The sequence below is a fragment of the Trichosurus vulpecula genome, chromosome 7 (genome assembly GCF_011100635.1).
Source record: "Trichosurus vulpecula isolate mTriVul1 chromosome 7, mTriVul1.pri, whole genome shotgun sequence".
NCBI lineage: Eukaryota > Metazoa > Chordata > Mammalia > Diprotodontia > Phalangeridae > Trichosurus > Trichosurus vulpecula.
In genome coordinates, this window is record NC_050579.1 from 2,069,556 (window position 1) to 2,089,273 (window position 19,718).

Below are 19,718 nucleotides of genomic sequence, written 5' to 3' on the forward strand. Positions count from 1 at the left end.
ACAGATGAAGAAACTGAGGCCCGGGATGCTACTGATCATGCTGATCAGACAAGAACTCCCCTTTGCCCTTTGGCCGGTGTTTGCTGGCCTCTGGCTCCTGGGTGCTGGGTGGGACCTGATCCTCCCACATTCTTTGGCCTTATCCCTGGCTGACAGTGGACCTTCAACTCGCCTTGCCCCTGGCATGTGTTAGGTTGGAGGGTGTGGGTGTGGGCTGAGCTGGGGAGCCCAGCAGGGGCTGGGGTGCAGGGAACAGCAGCCTTTCTTCTTGCTGACCTTTCCCCTTTTCTGACCTTCTTTGTCCCATCTTCTGTCCCCTAGCCTCTGCAGGCCGGCCAATCAGTGACCTTGCTCGGGTTGCCGAGCCCTGTTTGGCTCCAGGAGAACAATCCTGTTGAAAGGTGAGCTGCTGGGGCCGGAGCCTGGCTCAGCCAACTGCAGCGCTTTGGGGCAAAGTTATCCAGGAACTATGAGGAAGTGATCGAGGCCTGGCCCTCATTCTCCAGCCCAGCAGCCTGCTCTCCTTGGTCAGGCCCACAGGCCAGCCTTGTGGAGGCCCCGTGTGCAAGGCCAGGCCCAGATACCAGGTGGGTGACCAGAGGGGAAGGGAGGTATCCCCCAGGGGCCAGCGGCTTCCTGGCTGGGCTCTCCTGGGGCTGGGCTACTGGGGGGAGGGAGTCCCACAGGGAGGGCAGCTCTGAGTCCAGCAGAGTCCATGTACACATCCTGGCACAAAGTCAGCTGGGCAAAGGGCCTTCTGGCAGGAGACCGATCCCGGCTCATGACTTTTTGGTCCTTAGACCTTGTTACTACTAACATTGAGGAGGCAGAGAAAGGGGAAAGAGCCCTCCCAGATGGGGACTTGGCACCTGGGGCTTAAATCCCAGCTCTGCCCTTTGGCACAGAGCGCAAGATCTGATTTCCCACCCAGCTGTGTGACCTTGGCCAAGTCACTTCCCTTTCCCTGGTCTCAGTGTCCTTCCCTGTAAAATCACGTGTATGTGTATGCATGTGTGTGTATGTGTGTGTAAGTGTTTATGTGTGTTGGGGTAGGGGGAGGGTTCCAGCCCTAACTCTACCATTCAATGTTTTTCTCACCCTCTCTCCCTGGACCTGAGTGTCCTTCCCTGTAAAAGAAGGGGCTTATAGTCCATGGCCTCCAAGGTTCCTCTGGCTCCAACTCTGTGCTTGCACTTACCCATATGACTCCAAGGGACCCACCTCACTGCTCTGGGCTTCAGGAGTCCCCTGGGCTAAGGAGGCAGAAATAAATGGTGGACTGGCTCCTTCCCCACTGCTTGGGGTGTGTGTCCAGGTGATGGGGTCCATCTTCGCTGGGGACACATGTCCTCTCAAGGCTATTCTCTGACACTCTGGTTTCATTCCTTTTTTTAAAGGGCTTCCCCCTCCCCATCCTGCCTCCCCCCTCCCCATCCTGCCTCCCCCCTTCCCATCTTGCCCCCATCCTTCCCTACCTCCCCATCCTGCTCCCCATCCTTCTCCCACATGGTGCCCCTCATCCTTCCCCCCTCCTCATCCTACCTCCCCCTCCCCATCCTGCTCCCCATCCTGCCCCCTCATCCTGCCTCCCCCTCCCCAGCCTGCTCCCCATCCTGCCCCCTCATCCTGCCTCCCCCTTCCCCAGTCTGCCTCCCCCTCCCCAGCCTGCCTCCTCCTTCCCCATTCTGCCCTTCCCCCATCATACTTGTATTCTCTCCCACTCACTTACCTGCAGGAGGTCTGCTGAGGGCTGGACTGAAGTGTCCTTGGATGAATGCAATCTCATGAGGAGCATTAGGAAGACTTTGGAGGGGGGATATTTAAAATACTTAAGGGGGCAAGTGCTTCACACTGACTTTTGAAAATAGCTGAAATTGGCAATGGGGTATAGAAGTCTATCTTGCCCTACAAGAAAATATGGGGGAAGAGGATGGGGGAGAGGGGTGATAGAAGGGCGGGCAGACTGGGGTAGGGGTAAGCAGAATGCATGACATCTTGGGGTGGGGGAGGGGAGAGATGGGAAGAAAATTGGGAACTCAAAATCTTGTGGAAATGAATGTTGAAAACTAAAAATAAATTAATTAATTTTTAAAAAGTAGCTGAAATTCCAATTCATCTGCAGAATGTTAGGCTGGTGTTTGTAGCATCATGGAAGGGACTTTTGAGGTCCAGGCCCTCCTCATATACAAGGAGAAACTTGGGCCCAGAGAGGGCATGTGCTTTATCCAGGGTCATATGTCTTGTCAGCGGTTATGCCAGGAATTACAGGGCCATGGACTGAGAGCTGGAAGGGGGCAGCAGAGACCATGGAGGCCACCCTTTCATTTTACAGACTAGAAACCTGAGGCAAACAGAAGTTAAGTTATTCATCCGAGGTCACACAGCTAGTGATGGGCAGGATGGGGCTACACCTTGCCGACATTGTCACTGTTAATTAAAGCATGTTGTCTACACACTCCCAGGAGACTGCGTGCTGACCTCATTTGGATCCCTGTCTAGACTTGGAAAAGGACGGTTTCTTTGAAGTACTTTATCAGTTCGGACTTTTTGCTCACAGCCGTCTCCTCAGTTAGTCCAGATCATGGTGGGTTCAATCTTCGCCTTGCCATGGTGGATTAAGAATGATAGCTTACCGCTGAACAGCAGCTACCATGTGGCGGGCGCTGTTTTAAGGGCATTAAAAATGTCGCCTCGTTGGATTGTCATAGCACCCCTGGGGGGGCCATTTTTATCACCATTTCACAGATGAGGAAACTGAGGCAAACATGTCATAAGGTGCATAACCCTGGGCAAAAAATAGGTGTGATGTCACTGACCCTGTGTACCTGGTGGAGCCGAGGGAGGTGCTCTGGAAATTGTCGCTTCCATCGCCAGTGCGACCGTTGGCTCGTTCTCTCTCCTGGATTGTATCCTTGACGCTGGGATTGGCTTTGATGTTGGGGGTGAGGGAAGGAAAGGGCTCGCACTTGGCTAGGACCTTGGGGAGCCAAAGCCTGAGTCTCTGCCAGTTCAGAACTGCAATCCTGCCCTCCCACTCCCTCCTAAAAAGGCCAGATTTTTCGAGAAGTTCTAGAAGTCCAAGCCATAGTAGCTACGGAGGCCGCTTGAGGAGAGGAGTAGCAGGCTCAGAGCTGTGTGTCAGGAAGTTTGGCTTAGCAGTGAGGCTAGCCGTGGCCTTCCTAAAATGTAGTTCACAGAAGTGAATGGAATCTCTCCAGACGTGGTCTGATCAGCACCGTAGAAAGGACTCTGGATCCTTCTCGAAACACAGCCAGAGCTCACATTTGCTTCTCTGTCCGCCCCAGTGACACTGTTGACTCCCTTCAGGCTTGTGGTCCATTGACACCTCTTCTCTCCAGCCCATCCTAGCCCATGGAGATTCCTGTTTTCTGAATTCCTATTGTCCCGATGCCTTGTGTTATTCATTTTGTCATTTAGTGGCACGTTGCCTTGGGCTATTTCCTAACTCTGTGTGTGTGTGTGTGTGTGTGTGTGTGTGTGTGTACGTCCAGTCTGTCCAGTACACCAAGAGCTGCCTCCCACCTTGGTCTTCCCCACATCTTGATGTGCATCGTGGGTGGGCGGCCAATCCTTGGGACTGTAGGTGTCTCTGAAGCCAAGGGGAGCGGCAAGTCCAAGGAACACCACAGATTCATGGGATCTAGAACAGAAAGGGATCTCAGTGTCCAAACCTCTCCTTTTACAGATGAGGAAACGAGGCCCAGAGAAGACAATGAGATTCTGGAAGGGACCTCAGAAGGGATCTGGTCCAGACCCATTTTATAGATGACAAAACTGAGGGATGTAGCTTAAGGCTATCCAGACAGGGAGCAGCAGCCCCCCTCTCCTTCCTCTGCACCATGGTGCCTTTCACCATCTAAGGGCGCAGAGAAGGCAAAGGAGAAACAAATCCCAGAGAAGCTGATGGCTTTGGGTGTGGGCTTGAGTGAGTGTAATTGGGAGTCGGGCCAGATTGTCTGGTTTGCTAGAGAGGGCTGGGCTTTTAGAGTTGGGGGGCCTGGGTTTGGTTCCTGGTTCTTTCTCTTCCTACATGTATCATCTTGGGTAAGTCACTTCACTCTGTCTGCCTCAGTTTCCTCATCTGTGAAATGAACCGGAGAGAGAAATGGTAAACTGCTCCAGTATCTCAGGATACTGGCAAACCCAAATGGGGTCATGAAGAGTCAGAGATGACTGAACAAAAATGGAAGTTAGCATTTCCTTCAGTTACTTTAAAACATGCTTCTGGGAAGATGGGTCCATGGGCTTCTCCAGCTGCTGCCAAAGGCCACAAAAAAGGGGAAGAAGCCTTGGGCAGTGGCGGGGGTCCTCTAAAGTGCCTTCCAGCATCAATATTTTATGAGACATGTTTAGGAGGGACCCAAGGCAGTAACTGCTCATAGGCTCATGGCTCTAATTGTGGGTAGTGACAAAGTGCTTTCAGCTTCTCCAAGTGATCTGTGTGAAAAATCTCATTCGCTGCTCTTAAAAACAGGCAAGTGCTGTAGGAATGGGTATTCCCATCTTATAGACGAGGATCCTGAGGTTCAGGGAGGCTCATGCAGGGCCAGGCAGCCAGTAAGTGGCAGACCTTAGATTCTGATGGCGTTCTGGTTCCAAAGCATCCACAGCATCCCCCCGTCCCCACCCAAGAGGCCTTAAGATCCTTGAATTAACTGCTTGATGAAACCGAGCATTCTTTTTCCATTGGTTGAGATGGTTGTGTTAGGGAAAAGTCCCGTGTTCCCCTCATGATGACTGCAGCTTAGAGCCCTTAACTGTGACTTTGGTCTTCTTGACTCTCCAGAGTTGAGTAGAGGGCTGCTGCTCCCTATCTGGGTGGCCTTTGAACGTTGAGAGTGGGTGCCCACTGGAGCACCAAGGTTTGTTGGTGAGCTGGTCTGCACAGTTGGCCATCCTTGGGGCATCTGGTACCTGTTTCTGATGGATGGTATTTCCTTGCAGGTCATGGCCCAGGTGGAGGGAAATAGCCAGCCTGAGAGGGCCTCCCAGCAGCCCTTCGTCTTCAAGGTGGTTCTCCTGGGGAGCAGTTCTGTGGGCAAGTCGAGTCTGGCCTTCCGATTCATCAAGAATGACTTCAAGGAAATCCTGCCCACGCTGGGCTGTGAGTGCTTGGCTTTGCTTATTTTTTTTTTTCTTTGTGGTAAGGCCAAAGGAGCTAATGGGGTTGGTGAGGAGGCAGAGAAGAGTTTCTCCTTACATTCTTCAGATGTTCAGCTGTATTTCAAGGAGCCAGGGAGAGGAGCTTGCTATTGGCTGTCTTAGGGCATAAATCTCCTCCCTATTGGGCACCGTTGCCATGAGGCTGGTGCCTCCTCCCAGAGAGGCCAAATATTATGGCTTCCTGGAGAAGTCTAAGGTGGAGGCTGGGTGTGGGAGCTGCCTTCAAGAGTTTGAAGGGCTATCATACAGAAACAGGGTCACATCAGTTTCTCTTGGCCTCTGACAGTGGCTTGAATGAGCACCATTGGGTGGGAATTCCGAAGAGGTAAATTTGGGCTCCATATAAAGAACAATAAGACTGTCTCCAGGTGGAATGAGATTTCTTGAGAAGCGGTGGGTTCATCCTCACCGGCCTAGTGGGCTGCATTGGGAAGAAGGGTGGCCTTTACCGGGAGCCCCTGGTGCTTCCTTCTTTCATTTCTTAGTGGTCCTCTTCTCACCCCGTCCTAATTGAGATCTCAGACCTTAGGAATGAGTGAACGGATGAATCCATCCATCCATCCATCCATCCATCCATCCATCCATCCAACAATGAATGTTTATGAATTGCTTATTTTCTGGGATTCGTAGATAAAAACCAAAGTCCCTGCCCCTGGGGTGCTATCTATCCCTTTCCCAGATAAGTAAACAGAGGCACACAAAATAAATAAAAAGCAAAGGAATACCAGTTCAGCATCAAAGGCAGTGGGCTGCACAGGGCTGTCTTCTGGTGGTTCCATCTCTTCTTTCTGGAGGCAGACAGCATCAAATGAGCAGCTCTTCATGCCTTGAAGAGCAGATTCAGAGCTAGACCAATGTTAATTAAACCCAGCACCATTTCCATTCCTCTTTTTGGGGGCCCTCAGGAGATATGACTTTGGAGTGTGGAGGGTCTGGGTTCAAATCCTGCTCTGCCTCCTACTCTCCATGTGATTCTGAGTCCCCTTCCAGCTCTAGAGCTGTGACCTATGATACGAGGTCATTTCCCCCCTGGAAAACGCGGGTGTTGGAGGCCTCTAAGGCCTCTCCTGGCTCTGGATCATAACAAGCAATGATAATGATGGCGCCATGTAGGGAGGGCCTTGAGGCTCTCAGAGGGCTCCTCACAGCAACATCTTTATAGATGAGGAAACCGAGGCATGGAAAGCAGCAGGGATTTGCCCAGTCACATGAGATATAGGGATTCGAAGACTCCTCTCCTCCAGCTGACCCTTTGCATTGGAAGCCTGGGAAGTTAAAGTGATTCCCCCTTAGAGCCAGCCTGGGGCCATCAAACATGGAATCAGGGGATCTGGAGTGTCTGAAGTAGGCTGACTGGGGTGGCTGGGGGGCCCCCAAACCTCCCAGGAGGAGGATGGCCCTCTGCTGGTCACAGCCGCCTCCACTGCTAAAGGCTTTGGGGCATCATGGTGTGGGGCGAGAGCGACACCTGGTGGATCTTAGGGTGATGGCTCTGGCCTGGAAGGAAAGAGCTCTCATCCTCTCATTTCGTGTAGGAGAGAAGCCGAGGCTGAAATAACCAGAGTCATTCACTTAAGTCAGGCGGTCAGGCGGCACAGTGGGCAGAGCCCTGGGTCTGGAGTCAGGAAGCCCTGAGCTCAAATCCAGCCTCAGACATTTACTAGCTGTGTGACCCCGAGTGGGGCTCTTAATTTGTCTCTGCTATGGTTTCTCCATCTGTAAAATGAACCTATTTCCCAGGCTTGTTGTGAAGGTAAAGGAAAATAATGTTGATAAAGTGCTTGAAAACCCTTAAAATGCCCTAGAAATGCTGTTAACAAGCAGCAGAGCCAGGACTAGGGCCACTTATTCTGCCTTTCCATTGATCTGTGTGTGATTCTGCTCTTTAGAGGCCGTCGGGTTCTAGTGGGGTTCTAGGTGTTGCCGCCATGCCGCAACACGGGCAATCTATTGCTACTGACGAGATGGGCTTTTGCTTTGGTGGGAAGTTCAGGGTCAGTAGAGGAGCCTTAGGTCATGCTCCCCATCTCTGGGCCCTGCTCCCTGCCTGGCTCTACTGTTTGTCCCAGGCACACGCACAGCTCTGGAAGCTCTAGAGGCTGGGGACCAGACATCCTTCCTCTACTTGGTGCTTCCTGCACCTCCTTTGACTCATTCCAGATCTCTTCCCAGAGGCTCTCCAGTGTCCAGGAACTTGATTCAATCAGTACAATCAACACCACCCCCCCCACTCCACCCCAACCCAAATGACAGAGAGAACATCATTGACTGCCATTCTGTTCCTGCTCTCCCACCTCTATAAGCACATAGGAATTACACATGAGAATAACTACCATTGAGTCTTGAAAGGAGCTCATCACTGGAGAGACCCATGGTCAGTTCTTCCTGGGGTCAGAGATGGCCAGAGGTTATTTGCCATGGCAGCAGAGGCCAGGCTTTGATAAAAAGACACAGAGTCTTATTTCAAAGGACTTAATTCTCTATTCAAAGAACATGTTAGAGTTTAGATTGTGGGGGGCATGCTAATTGTTCTTGTCTTTGTATTTGAGATTAGGGAGGGGGATTGGCCTCATTCGGCTTGGCCAAGAGGTCAGCCGAAGAAGGAGTAGATGGAAGTTACAAAGAGCCAGATCTAGGCTTGATGTCAGGAAGGATGGCCAACCATGAGATCTGTTCCCAAGTGGGAATTAGGGTGTCCCCATCCCTGGAGGGCTTCCAGCCAAGGATGGCAAGTATGTTGGAGTGGGGATATTTTGGGGGGCACAGGTTGGCCAGATTAGGGGTTTTCAACTAGGCCCTATGACTTGTCTTTTAAAAATACATTAATAACTGTATTTCAATATAATGGGTTTCCTTTGTTATTTTTTTGCATTTAAAAGCATTACTCTGAGGAGGGGCCATTAGGCTTTATCAGACTGCCCAACGGTCTAGGTCACAGAGGTAGGGAACCTGTGGCCTCAAGATCGCATGTGGCCTTCTGGGTCCTCAAGTATAGCCCTTTGACTGAATCAGTTCACAGTTTGGATTCAGGACCCAGAGGGCCATATGTGGCCTCAAGGCCACAAATTCCCTACCCCTGGTAGGACATAAAAAAGGACCCCTGGTCTAGATGATCTTTGAGCACTGACTTTGAGTCAGAGGGCTTTGGTTCAAATCCCACCTTTAACAATTACTACCTACATAACCTTGGACATGTTGTTAAATCTTTCTGGGGCCTGGCCCAGGTTCCGCATCTTTTATGGGAAGGCATTGGACTTGCTAATTCCTGAGATCCCTTTCACTTCTGAGATCCCATGATTCTCTGAATTAGGGGTGCCCCTGAGTGGAATAGGAAGCCTTGAGGAGTAGTGATGGAGTGAGGTCCCCAACATGGGAAGTTTTCAGGAGGAGCCTGGTTAGCACTGGTCCCAGGTGTTGTAAAGGGGCATCCTGGTCAGTCTAGATGGCCGCTGCTGTGCTACTTCTGCAAATGTATCCCAGAGGGCCCCTGCTTCAATATTGAAAAAATACTCCAATGTTACATGAGATACCATGTGGTTCTCCATGGCCTGCAGGATAGTCATCATCGTCTGAGCCTTTCATAGGAAAGGAAAAGGCAAAGAAGAGAAGCGAGTCAAGTAGTTTTTGTTCTAGGCCCACACAGAAGGCACCAGGAACGGCTGGCAGAAGGTGCCACCCGAGTCAGTTTCCAGAGTTAGCACCAGGGCATGCAGGCCTGGATGAGCAGAGGCAGCAGGTGGAGCAGGCGCTATGCTGGGCTTGAGCTCCGATGATCTGGGCTGAAGTCCTAGCTCTGCAGCATGAACATGGCTCTGGGCCTGTGTCTTCATTTATAAAATGAGAATACCATACTCTAATAATATAATGTAATTATATGATAATTATACTAACAGCAACAGTCACCATTGACCTCATGGGGTTGTTGAAAGGAAATGGTTTTGCAAACTTTATGGTATAAATAAAAGGCAGTAATGTAAATTTGGTATGGATCTCCATTTGTATGTTTTCCCCCATTGAATGTAAACTCCTTGAGGGTGGGGCCCGGTTTATTTTTGTACACCCAGCCTCTAGCACAGCGAATGGACCATTGGAGGTACTGGGAAAATGTTCGTTGATTGGCTGATTGACTGGCAATCCAGCTCAATGAACACTTATTAGGCACCTACTGTCTGCCAAGTCAGACACATCCTGGCTGGGACTCTGGACAAGTCAGTTAATCTGCCAGAGCTCCTGGCAGTTCCCTTTCAGTAGCGGACTGGACCAAGTGAGGGAGCTTCATGAAGAATGCCAAATGACTGATGAAGCTGCAGGTCCCCATCCCCATTGCTAGACCCTCTACTTGGTGTTAAAGGGAAGCTACAAGAGTCCTTGGCATCGGGAAGACCTGAGTTCAGATTTCCCTTCTGATGCATACTGACTGGGCAAGGTGTGACCCTGGGCAAAGCACTCAGTGTCCCAGCTCCCTAAGATGAAATATTGTAAAGAAAGTGCCAGCCTGTATTGGTAGAGAGAGATTTCTCAACCAGAAGTCACACTCCTACTTCCAGTCTGTCACTGTGTTCCAGACCCTGGGCTGGGGAGCCTGAGACAGAAACCAAAATAACCCTTGACTTCAGGGAGATTCCATTCTACAGGGAAAAGGGAGGTTCATCATTGACACAGGAAAGAAAATATATACTAATGTCAAGAGGAGAGAACTAGCAAGACCGTGTGTGTGTGCATGTGTGTGTGTGTGTGAGGTGTGTGTGTGTGTGTGTGTGTGTGTGTGTGAGGTGTGTGTGTGTGTGTGTGTGTGTATATGTGTGATGGTGATAGAGATGGTGGTGGTGGTGGTGGTGGTAGAGGAAACTATCTAAAAACCATGTCATATGAGAAACATTTGAAGGGTCTGGGGATGTTCAATCTGGAGGAGAGATGACCAATGGGGCAGGGGGGTGGAGACCACAATAGCATGTTCAGATATTTGAAGGTGGGGGAGGGTGGTATGAGACTGGGTCAAGAAATCTCCTGCCTTTGGCCATTGGGCCATGAGGGGCCCAAGGCTTTGGTTCCCCTGACCCATAAAGCAGATCATGGTACAGGACGGGTGACAGTCCCTGCTTCCAAACCAGGACCTTTGTGGCTTCCTCTCCCCAGGTGCCTTCTTCACTCAGATGATGGAAATAGATGGCTCGGTCTTAAAGCTGGAGATCTGGGACACTGCGGGGCAGGAGAAATATCACAGCGTCTGCCACCTCTATTTCCGGGGAGCCAATGCCGCTCTCTTGGTTTATGACGTTGCAGACAAGGTATGGATGCCCTCAGCACTGATACAGCCTGTGTTTATTTAGCCTTTGATTGCCTGTTGGGTTTATTCCTCCTTTTAAAGCTCACACACAGATCAAATACATCGAGGGTCCTGGGATTCCTTCCAGTCATCACCCAGGCCTCCTACCTTAGAGATGTCCCTGCCTCTTCCCTCCTCTCTGGTCCCGTAGCTCATTAGAGGCACTGTCAGTCCCATGTATCCCCTTCTCTCACCTAGATGGCCACCACCCTCTTCAGGCCCTCTCTGTCCCTTAGCTGGACAAGTGCATAGCCCCTGACTGGTCTCCTGGCCTGCACTCCCTCCGATGCTATTTTAATCTAGTCTCTGGTCAGTTAACATGTATTTATTAAGGAACTACCATGTACGGCACCATGCTGAGGATACAAAAAGGCTCCCCAAAATCCAGTCACCTGAAGAGCTCACAGTCAGGTGACATGCTCAGTACAAACAAGATCGATATGGGATGAACTGGAGATATTCAAAGAGGGGGTGGGGCGCTAATATAAAACTGGTCAGGGAGAGGCTTGCTGTACCAGGTGGGATTTCAGTGGGAGCTTGAGGGAAGCCAGGGAGGCCAGGGGATGGAGAGGATCAGGGGGAGGATTCCAGGTCTGGGGGATGGAGAGGAGCAGGGGGAGGATTCCAAGCCAGGGAAAGTGCTCCAGGTCCACACAGCTGCCAAGGGGATGGTCCCCAAATTCAGGCCTAACCCTCTTACTCTCCTGCTCTGTGAACATCAGGGGCTCCCCTCTCCCTCTAGGATCAAACACAAGCCATTCTGTTTGGCATTTCAAAGCCTCCCCCACTCCAGCGTGCCTCCCCTGAGTTTGCACCACTGTCCCTAACACAGCGGCACAGTGTTTGGCTAGTGGTTGACACTTAATGCACACTGACTGGTCCAGTTGGGCTGAGCATTAAGCATTCTCATGATACCATGTGTTGTGTCTAGGTTACTCACTGGAGAAAAGAACAGGAGCGGCGCTTTCATTCTCATTAGCGGGTCTTAGCATAAAAATGTGGTGATAACCTGGGTTTATATCGCATCTTTTGTTCCCTAGTCCAAGGATGGTTTAAAAAAAAATCAGCTGGTGTGCTAACACTCTCTAATGAGGAGTAAAAATCCCCGAGGCTGCTCGTGGAAGATCTGCTTGGCCCAGAGTGCCCCAGGCGCTCTGCCCTGGGATCCGGCTGCTGTGTTCTCCAAAGACTTCAGCTGAAATCCCTGCATGGTTATTTGATCTCAGCCCTCTGGGTCTTCCCCGGGGACAGCTGTGGCCAGAGACCAGCTCTCCTGGGAAGGCCGCATGTTCAGAAGTGCATGAGAAACTTACCTGGAGGGCTGGCTGGCTGCCCACGTGTCTGCTGCGTTACCTTGGGGGTCCCCTTTGTGTACAGGATGGATGAAGGGGCTGTTGCCCCAGGGTCCCTTCCAACCCTCAAATTCTGTGATGGTTGCCCCCATTATGAAGCTCTCAAGGGACAGGCTAATTAACCATGCTGTTGGGTACTTTGAAGCCAATATTAATCATATGTGATTAAAAATTCAAATTGAACATTAGTTATGGCTGAAAACCCCAATCACATCAGACGGGAGCAGAGGGGCCCAAGGTAATAGGACATCATAGCAAATCAACACATTTAGTAAGCCCTTGTTACTGGGAGGCAGAGCATCTAGAGTGCTGAACCCTGGCTCCGGAAGACCTGGGTTCAGATCTCGCCCATGATGCCACATAAATCATCCCGTCTTTAAGTCTCAGTTTCTTCTTCTTTAAAATTAGGAAAACAATCTCACAGAGACCTGTCTCCCAGGTACAGTGGAGATGGTGCTTGCCAACCTGAAAGCCCCTGAAAATGTCAGCTCTTCCTGATCCTTTGTTCCAGCCAATCAAACTGAACAGATGATTACCTGCTGTTGTCTTTTAAGGATTCTTTCCACAGGGCTCAGCAGTGGTGGAAGGAGCTGGAGAATGAGTTTCAACCTGAAGAAATTGTGGTGATTTTGCTAGGCAACAAGACCGACCTCGAGGATTCTCGGAAAGTGACCCTGGAGGTATGTGTTTGGTCACTGCCCGGAGGTGATTACTAGATGGTGCTCCAGGTTAAAGGAGCCCTGCTTGGTCTTTTTATTTTTCAATGGTTTTTCTCTTCTTTTTATTTTTTAAAATATTTAATTTATTTATTTTCAGTTTTCAACATTCATTTCCATAAGTTTTAAATTTTCTCCCCCTCCCTCCCCAAGACGGCATGCCATCTGATATGGGCTCTACACATACATCCCTGTTAAACACATTTTCACATTAGTCATGTTGCATAGAAGAATTATAACGAATGGGAGAAACCATGAGAAAGAAAACAAAGCAAAAGAGAAAAGAGTCTGCTTCGCTCGGCATTCAGACTCCACAGTTCTTTCTCTGGGTGTGGAGGTGGGTGGCATTTTCCATCATGAGTCCTTTGGAAATGTTTCAGGTCCTTGCATTGCTGAGAAGGGCTAAGTCTATCAAAACCAGCCCTCGAACACTGTGGCTCTTACTGTGTACAATGTTCTCCTGGTTCTGCTCACTTCACTCACCATCAGTTCATATGAGTCTTTCTAGGTTTTCCCAAAGTCCTGCTGCTCATCATTTCTTACAGCACAATAGTATTCCATTACATTCATGTACCACAGCTTGTTCAGCCATTCCCCAATGGATGGGCATCCCCTTAATTTCCAGTTCTTGGCCACCACAAGAAGAGCTGCTATAAATATTTTTGCACATGTGGGTCCTTTCAGCCTAGTCTTTTTTAAAAAATTAGCTTTTATTGATGCCTTTTGTTAAACCTGAAAATTTGGTTGAAGGAAACAACAGAGCTAGGTGACAGAAAAATCCATGTTGTTTATTATTTTCCCTTAAAGCACAGCTAAGCTAGCTTACTTGTACATACAAGGAGTCAGAGCATAGGCTCTGGCTGTCTGAACAAAGCAATGAGAAAACTTATATACGTTATTTTAGCAGGCCTAGCAAGCCTGTATTACCTCATTTTTTATGACCCCCATGTATGTTTAACCATGATACAAGAAGAGGATTTTCCTTAATGGAATAGAGTTGTAAAGGATGTTGACAAAAGTCAATTGAAACTACAGCCCAGCGTCTCTGTGTCTCATTACATTCCATAACATAGTATATACCTGTAGAATATTAAGCAAGGTAATCTCTCTAGGGGTAATGTCCTTAGGTCAGTCTAATCCGGCCTTGTTGACAGAGGTAAGGGTATTGCCTGAGCAAACTTTTAGAGAGAACAAAGAAGCCCAGGTCCTGGATCTTCATCCAGTTACTCATTAATTCAGGCTCTGGGTCTGGTTGAAATTAAAAATGATATAAAATAGTATAATATTTTCCACACTTTGGTAATTTCCCTCCACGTGGCAGCCCAAAGTCTCCTTTGTGGCAAAGAAATATGGTTAAATGCAAACATTAGATATAGACAAAATGTATACCACATTCTGTCATGAGGGTCCCTCTTCATTGGTTTTTCCATCACTCCAAAAACCAGCCTGCTCTTCTGGTAACTCTTGGTTCACATATCATTGAAGCCTAGTTTGCAGTTTTAAGTATAACCTTGCTGGTATGTGATTCCTCAGCATTACCCTTCTTTAGGATTGGGATGTAAATGGATCTTTTCTAATCCAGTGGCCACTGTTGAATTTTCTAAATTGGTTGGTATATTGAGTGTAGCAGCTTAACAGCATCATCTTTTAAACAGTTCAGCTGGAATTCCATCACCTCCCCCAGCCTTATTATTAGCAATGCTTCCAGAGGCCTGCTTGGCGCTATTCTCCAGGACGTCTGGCTCTAAATCAGTAACCGCCCTATCAGCATTATGGGTGATGTTAGGTTCTTTCTCAAATAGTTCTTTGTGTATTCTTGACGTCTCTTTTTAATCTCTTCTGCTTCTGTTAAGTCTTTACCTTATTTGTTTTTATCATGCCCATTTTTACATAAAATTTTCCCTTGATATTTTTAATTTTCTTGAAGAGATCTTGTCTTTCCCATTCTATTCTCTTTTTCTCTTTCTTTGCATTGCTCAACTAAAAAAACTTGCTATTCTCTGGAATTCTGCATTCAGTTGGGCATACCTTTCCCTTTCTCCTTTGCCTTTCTCTTTCCTTCTTCCTCAGCTATTTGTGAAGCCCCATCAGCTGCCATTTTGCTTTCTTGCTCATCTTTTTCTCTGGGATGTTTTTTGGTTGCTTCCTTCTCTACAGTGATGAGAACCTCTGTCTGCAGCTCTTCAGACACTCTGTCTACCAGATCGAATCCCTTAAATCTCTTCATCCTCCACTTCATATTCATAAGGGCTGCTGGTAGGTCATAACTATATAGTCTGATGGTTTTCTCCAGTTCCTTCAATTTAAGCCTGATCCACAGTCAGCTCCAAGTCTGTGTGGATCACAACAAAATGTGGCAAATCCTCAAAGAGAGGGGAGGACCAGGGCATCTCACTTGTCTCCTGAGGAACTTGTATGTGGGCCAAGAAGTGACAGTTGGAACCAAACATGGAACAACTGATTGGTTTAAGATTGGAAAAGGAGTATGATGAGGCTGTAGATTGTTACCTTATTTATTTAACTTCCATACTGAGTACATCATGGGAAATGCCAGGCTGGACAAATGAAAAACTGGATTGCAGGTTGCTAGGAACCGCTGTCTGTAAAATATATAATCTATCTGATTTCCATATTGACCATCTGGTGATGTCATGTACAGAGCTGCCTTTCGGGTCTGTTTAAAAAGAGTGTTTGCTATGGCCAGCAAGTTATCTTTATAAAACTCTACTGACCTCTGCCTTGCTTCATTTGATCCTTCAAGGCCAAACTCACCTCTTATCCCAATTATCTTCTGGTTATCCATTGTAGCATTCCAATCCCCTATGACCAATGTGATGTCTTTTTTGGGATTATTTCTAGAAGATGTTGTAGGTCTTCATAGAACTGAGCAATGTTGCCCTCTTTGGCATCAGTGTATTATTGTGATGTTGAATATTTTGCCTCGGGTTCAAACAGAGAGCGTTCTGTCATTTTGGAGATTCTATCCCAGGACTGCCACTCTTACCCTTTTATTGACTCAGAGCCACTCCATTTCTTCAAAGGGATTCTTGCCCGCAGTAGCATAGGTAACGTCGCTTTAATTAAATCTACCCTTTCCCATCCATTTGAGTGACACCCAAGAGGCCTGCGTTTAATCTTTCCCTCTCCTGTTTGACCACGTCCCCCTTACCTCGGTTCACAGATTTCACATTGCAGGTTCCTGTGTAGTATTGGTCTTTATGGCTTCAGACTTCCTTTTGTCACCAGACGCATTCGAGGCTGCACTTCCTTTTGGCTTTGGCCCAGCCGCTTCGTTAGTTCTGGAGTTACTTAGTTGCCCTCCGCTCTTCATCAGTAGTATATTGGCCACCTTCGGACCCCTGGGGTTCATCGTCACTTTTCTCATTTTAGTGCTGTCCATGGGGTCTTCTTGGCAAAGATCCTGAAGTGGTTTGCCATTTCCTTCCCCAAAGGATCACATTTTGTCAGAATTCTCCACCATGACCTGTCCGTCTTAGATAACCCTGCGTGGCTTAGGGTTAGGCTACACAAGCCCCTCCACCACACCAAGGCATCCAAGGGTCGGGGCAGGGGTGGGGGGATGAATGTGTGTTCATCCATGTCAGTAAATTACATGTCAGTAAATGTCTCACTTTCTTTACCTGGAAAATGAGAAAGTTGGAGGTGGTCTCTGATATCCCTTCTGCCTATAAAGTGAGGAAACAGTGAATGAGAGAGTCTAACAAAGTGCTCTTCAACCTTAAGCCAATAGGAACACTAGTGACGTCAGTCAATGTCAGCTCTTAAGATTCTAGGATTTTGAAGTCAGACTCGGTTCATTTTCTTCTCTCTTCCAGGAAGGAAAAGCATTTGCAGAAAGCAACAAGTTATTGTTCATGGAAACCTCAGCCAAATTAAACTACCAAGTGACTGAAGCCTTCAGTGCCGTGGGTAGGTAGATAATGATCAGAAGAGCTAACATTTAGATGACACCTACTATGTGCCAGGCACTACGCCAGATGTTTTACAGTGATGATCTCCTTTGGTCCTCGTGTCAACCCTGGGAGGTAGGGGCTATTATTATCCCCATTTACAGTTGAGGAAACTGAGGCAGACAGTCAGAGATGCTTAGAGCCAGGAGAGCCGGAAGATGAGCTTTGGTCCTCCAGCCCCTCCTCCCTGGCCTCCCCACTGGCTGATCACAAGTCCACGGTGCTCTGTGGTTCAGAGGTTGTCCGGCCAACCCCCTCACTTTACGGATGAGGAAGCAGGCTAAGGGCGGGGGTGGGTGGGTCACAGGACTAGATTTAAACCCGGAAGGGCCATTGGTCTGGCCCCCTAGCTTTATGGATGAGGATGAGGTCCAGGGATGGGCAGCAACTTCCCTAAGAATACAGGACTGGCAGGTGTCAGACAGGATTTCTATATGTACATATGTATATGTATATATGCATACACATGTCGATCCCTCGAGAGAATGCAAGCCCTTTGAGGACAAGGGATGTTTTGGGTTTTTGTCTTTGTACCCCGGTGCCCAGCAGAGTGCCGGTATGCAGTAAGTGCTTAATAAATATTGGTTGATTGATTGATTGGCAGCCCTCCAACTTTGAGGTCTGCAGTAGAAGCTTCTAGGAAAGGACCTCTCATTAGGAAGGGTTTCCACCCACTCTATGGGGCTTACTTGCCTTCCGAGCTTCTCTGCATCCAGGAGAACGGCTGGGATGATTCGGATTTTAATAATCAGAGGCATCGATTTGGGAACTTCCCTGACACAGATCCTTATAGTGACTTTTGAGTGAGCGAAGGCGGACTTGGCTTCCTGGCAAACGCTTTTCTACCTTCTCCTTCCCTTCTCTTCCTAGCTCGTGAATTGTTAAGAAGGGAAGAACAAAATGGTGGCAGAACCCAGCAGAAGAACCCGGCCGTGGATCTGAAGGAGACGGCCAGGGCAGGGAAGAGCAAATGCTGCTTGGACTAGGGGGAGCAGGCGCTGTGGGGAGCCCTCCCCCACTCTGGCCTCCCATCGGGCTCTGGCCATGAACATGAGTCTCCTGCAGCTGCCTCTGCCTTGCTGATGGATAGACCCTCCCTGGCCATGGCAGTGTGGACCAGGAGGCTGACTGTTGAAATTCTGGACTTGCTATCTCGCAGGGCCCCTTCCCAGGGGTCAGAGGAACATTGGTAGGCCTCAAAGGGATGCTTCCTGATGGAGCCTGTGGGGGAGGCATGGGCCGAGGGCCTGGTGGCTCTGGGAGGGGGCACCATGGAGCCAGAACATTTGATGTCTCCACCCCAGGCAATGTCTCAGGGACGCCATGGTCGCTCCCTCTCAGTGCATTGTTGATTAAGAGCTGAAGGGGAACTTGGAGGTCCTCTGGCCCAATCCCCTCATTTTACGGATGTGAAAATGGAGGCCCAGAGTGTGTAAGGGACTAGCTCTAGGTCACACAACCAGCAAGGGTCTGGGGCAGGCTTTGAGACTCTGACCATGGCACCACCTGGCTGCCTCCTGACAGGCCAGAGAAAGGTATCTACTTGGTGGCTGGCACCAGGGGAGCCAACCCCCAGTGGGCACACCATCCAAGTGCAATGGGAGGGGCTGATCCTACACACCCTCATATCTGTGCACACTTTCTAGACTACTGGAAGATGCTTCTCCAGGCACTTCATGGCTCTCTGGGCCTCAGTTTCCATATCAGTAAATTGTGATAATGACGCTTGTGCATAATGACATTGGAATCATACTTACTAACTACATATCCTTGGGTAAGTCACTGTTGGCTCCCTGGGCCTCCTTCCTAAATGGCCTCGAAGCTCCCTTCCCTCCCTCCCTGGGTTGATGTAAGTTTTATGCAGATCTTAAAGTAATGTGGAAATATGTTCAGTCAGTCAGTCAATCCACAGGCATTTATTAAGCGCTTACTGTATGCCTGACACTATGTTAAGAACTGGAAATATAAATACAAGTGAAAAGAAAACAATACACAAAAGGAAGCTGAAAGGTGGGGGGGGGGTCGGGGGTGGGCATCCCACAGGGTATGATAGCGACTCTCCAGAGGAGGCGGCCCCGTGGGAGAAGATTGCTTTCTCTTGCTGGTTTACCTGCCCAGTATTTCATGGTGCCATAGCTTTAAAGGCAGTGTGGCTCAGTGGGCAGAGTCCTAGGCTTGGAATCAGGAAGACTTGGGTTTGAATCCTCCTTTAGACACTCATCAACTCTATGACTCTGGGCAAGTCAACCGAGCCTTGGTTTCCTCATCTGAAATGGGGATGTTAAGATGGCCTGCCTCCCTGGGTGGTCGAGAGGCTCACCATCGATCTGTGAGCATTTATTAAGCACCTTCTATGTGTGAGACACTGAACTGGGCACTGGGGGTGCAAAGGAAGAAAAAGAACGGGTCCCTACCCTCGAGGAGCTCCCTTCTACCAGGGGATTGCGACCAATAAGCGTAAAGTGCCCTTGGAGGCTCAGCCAAGGGGACGTGAGCTGTGGTTATTGCTGGTCCTCTCACTGTACAGATGAAGGTGCTGAGAAGCACGGGGGAAGCATCTTGTTCAAGGTCACATGGTTAGTAAGTGGCAGGGTTGGGATTTGAATCCAGGCCCTGGGACTCCAAAGCCCCTAGATCATGTTTCCAATAAATGAACCTCTGAAATAACACATTTCTGATATTGAGAAGCATTTGATACCTGGGCTAAGTGGCCAGAGGGCTTAGACAAAGCCTTCCTACCCCTCACCAGGGGTCTTTGGCCTGGTTTTTGTCTCTTAGGCATGAAGGTCGGGTGTCAGGCTGGGGCAATGGTGCCCTCTGGAGAGCCCTGTGGGCCGAGGGATGGGTGGAAGGCCCAGAGGCACAGCCCGAAGGTCAGTGGAACTAACAAGTCCTTAATAGAGCTGGTCAAAGGTAGAATCCATTGCCTCCAAGGGAGTGAGCTCCCTGTCACTGGAGGTCTCCAAATGGAGGCAGGAAACGACTTGTTTAGAGAGGATTCATGTCCAGGATGGCCTCTGCCATCCCTCTTAATGTGATCATTAAAGAAAACAACAACACCTGGTCTTGCCCCTGCCAGGAAGGCCAACAGTAATGTTATCGATCTGAGGTAGTGTGGCCTACTGTACAGACAACCAGCTAGGGAGTTCAAGTCCTGGGTTCAAGTCCT

General features: G+C 49.1%; 1 protein-coding gene across 1 annotated transcript; it reads left to right on the forward strand.

Annotated features, from left to right (window-relative positions):
- The first annotated feature begins 234 nt into the window (after positions 1-234).
- Positions 235-18,546, forward strand: RAB17 (RAB17, member RAS oncogene family). Its single transcript, XM_036765797.1, has 6 exons — positions 235-587; positions 4,966-5,125; positions 10,321-10,472; positions 12,417-12,542; positions 16,415-16,508; positions 17,420-18,546. The coding sequence occupies exons 2-6, from the start codon at positions 4,969-4,971 to the stop codon at positions 17,533-17,535; spliced, it is 645 nt and encodes a 214-aa protein (XP_036621692.1). The 5' UTR covers positions 235-587; positions 4,966-4,968; the 3' UTR covers positions 17,536-18,546.
- Positions 18,547-19,718: the final 1,172 nt, after the last annotated feature.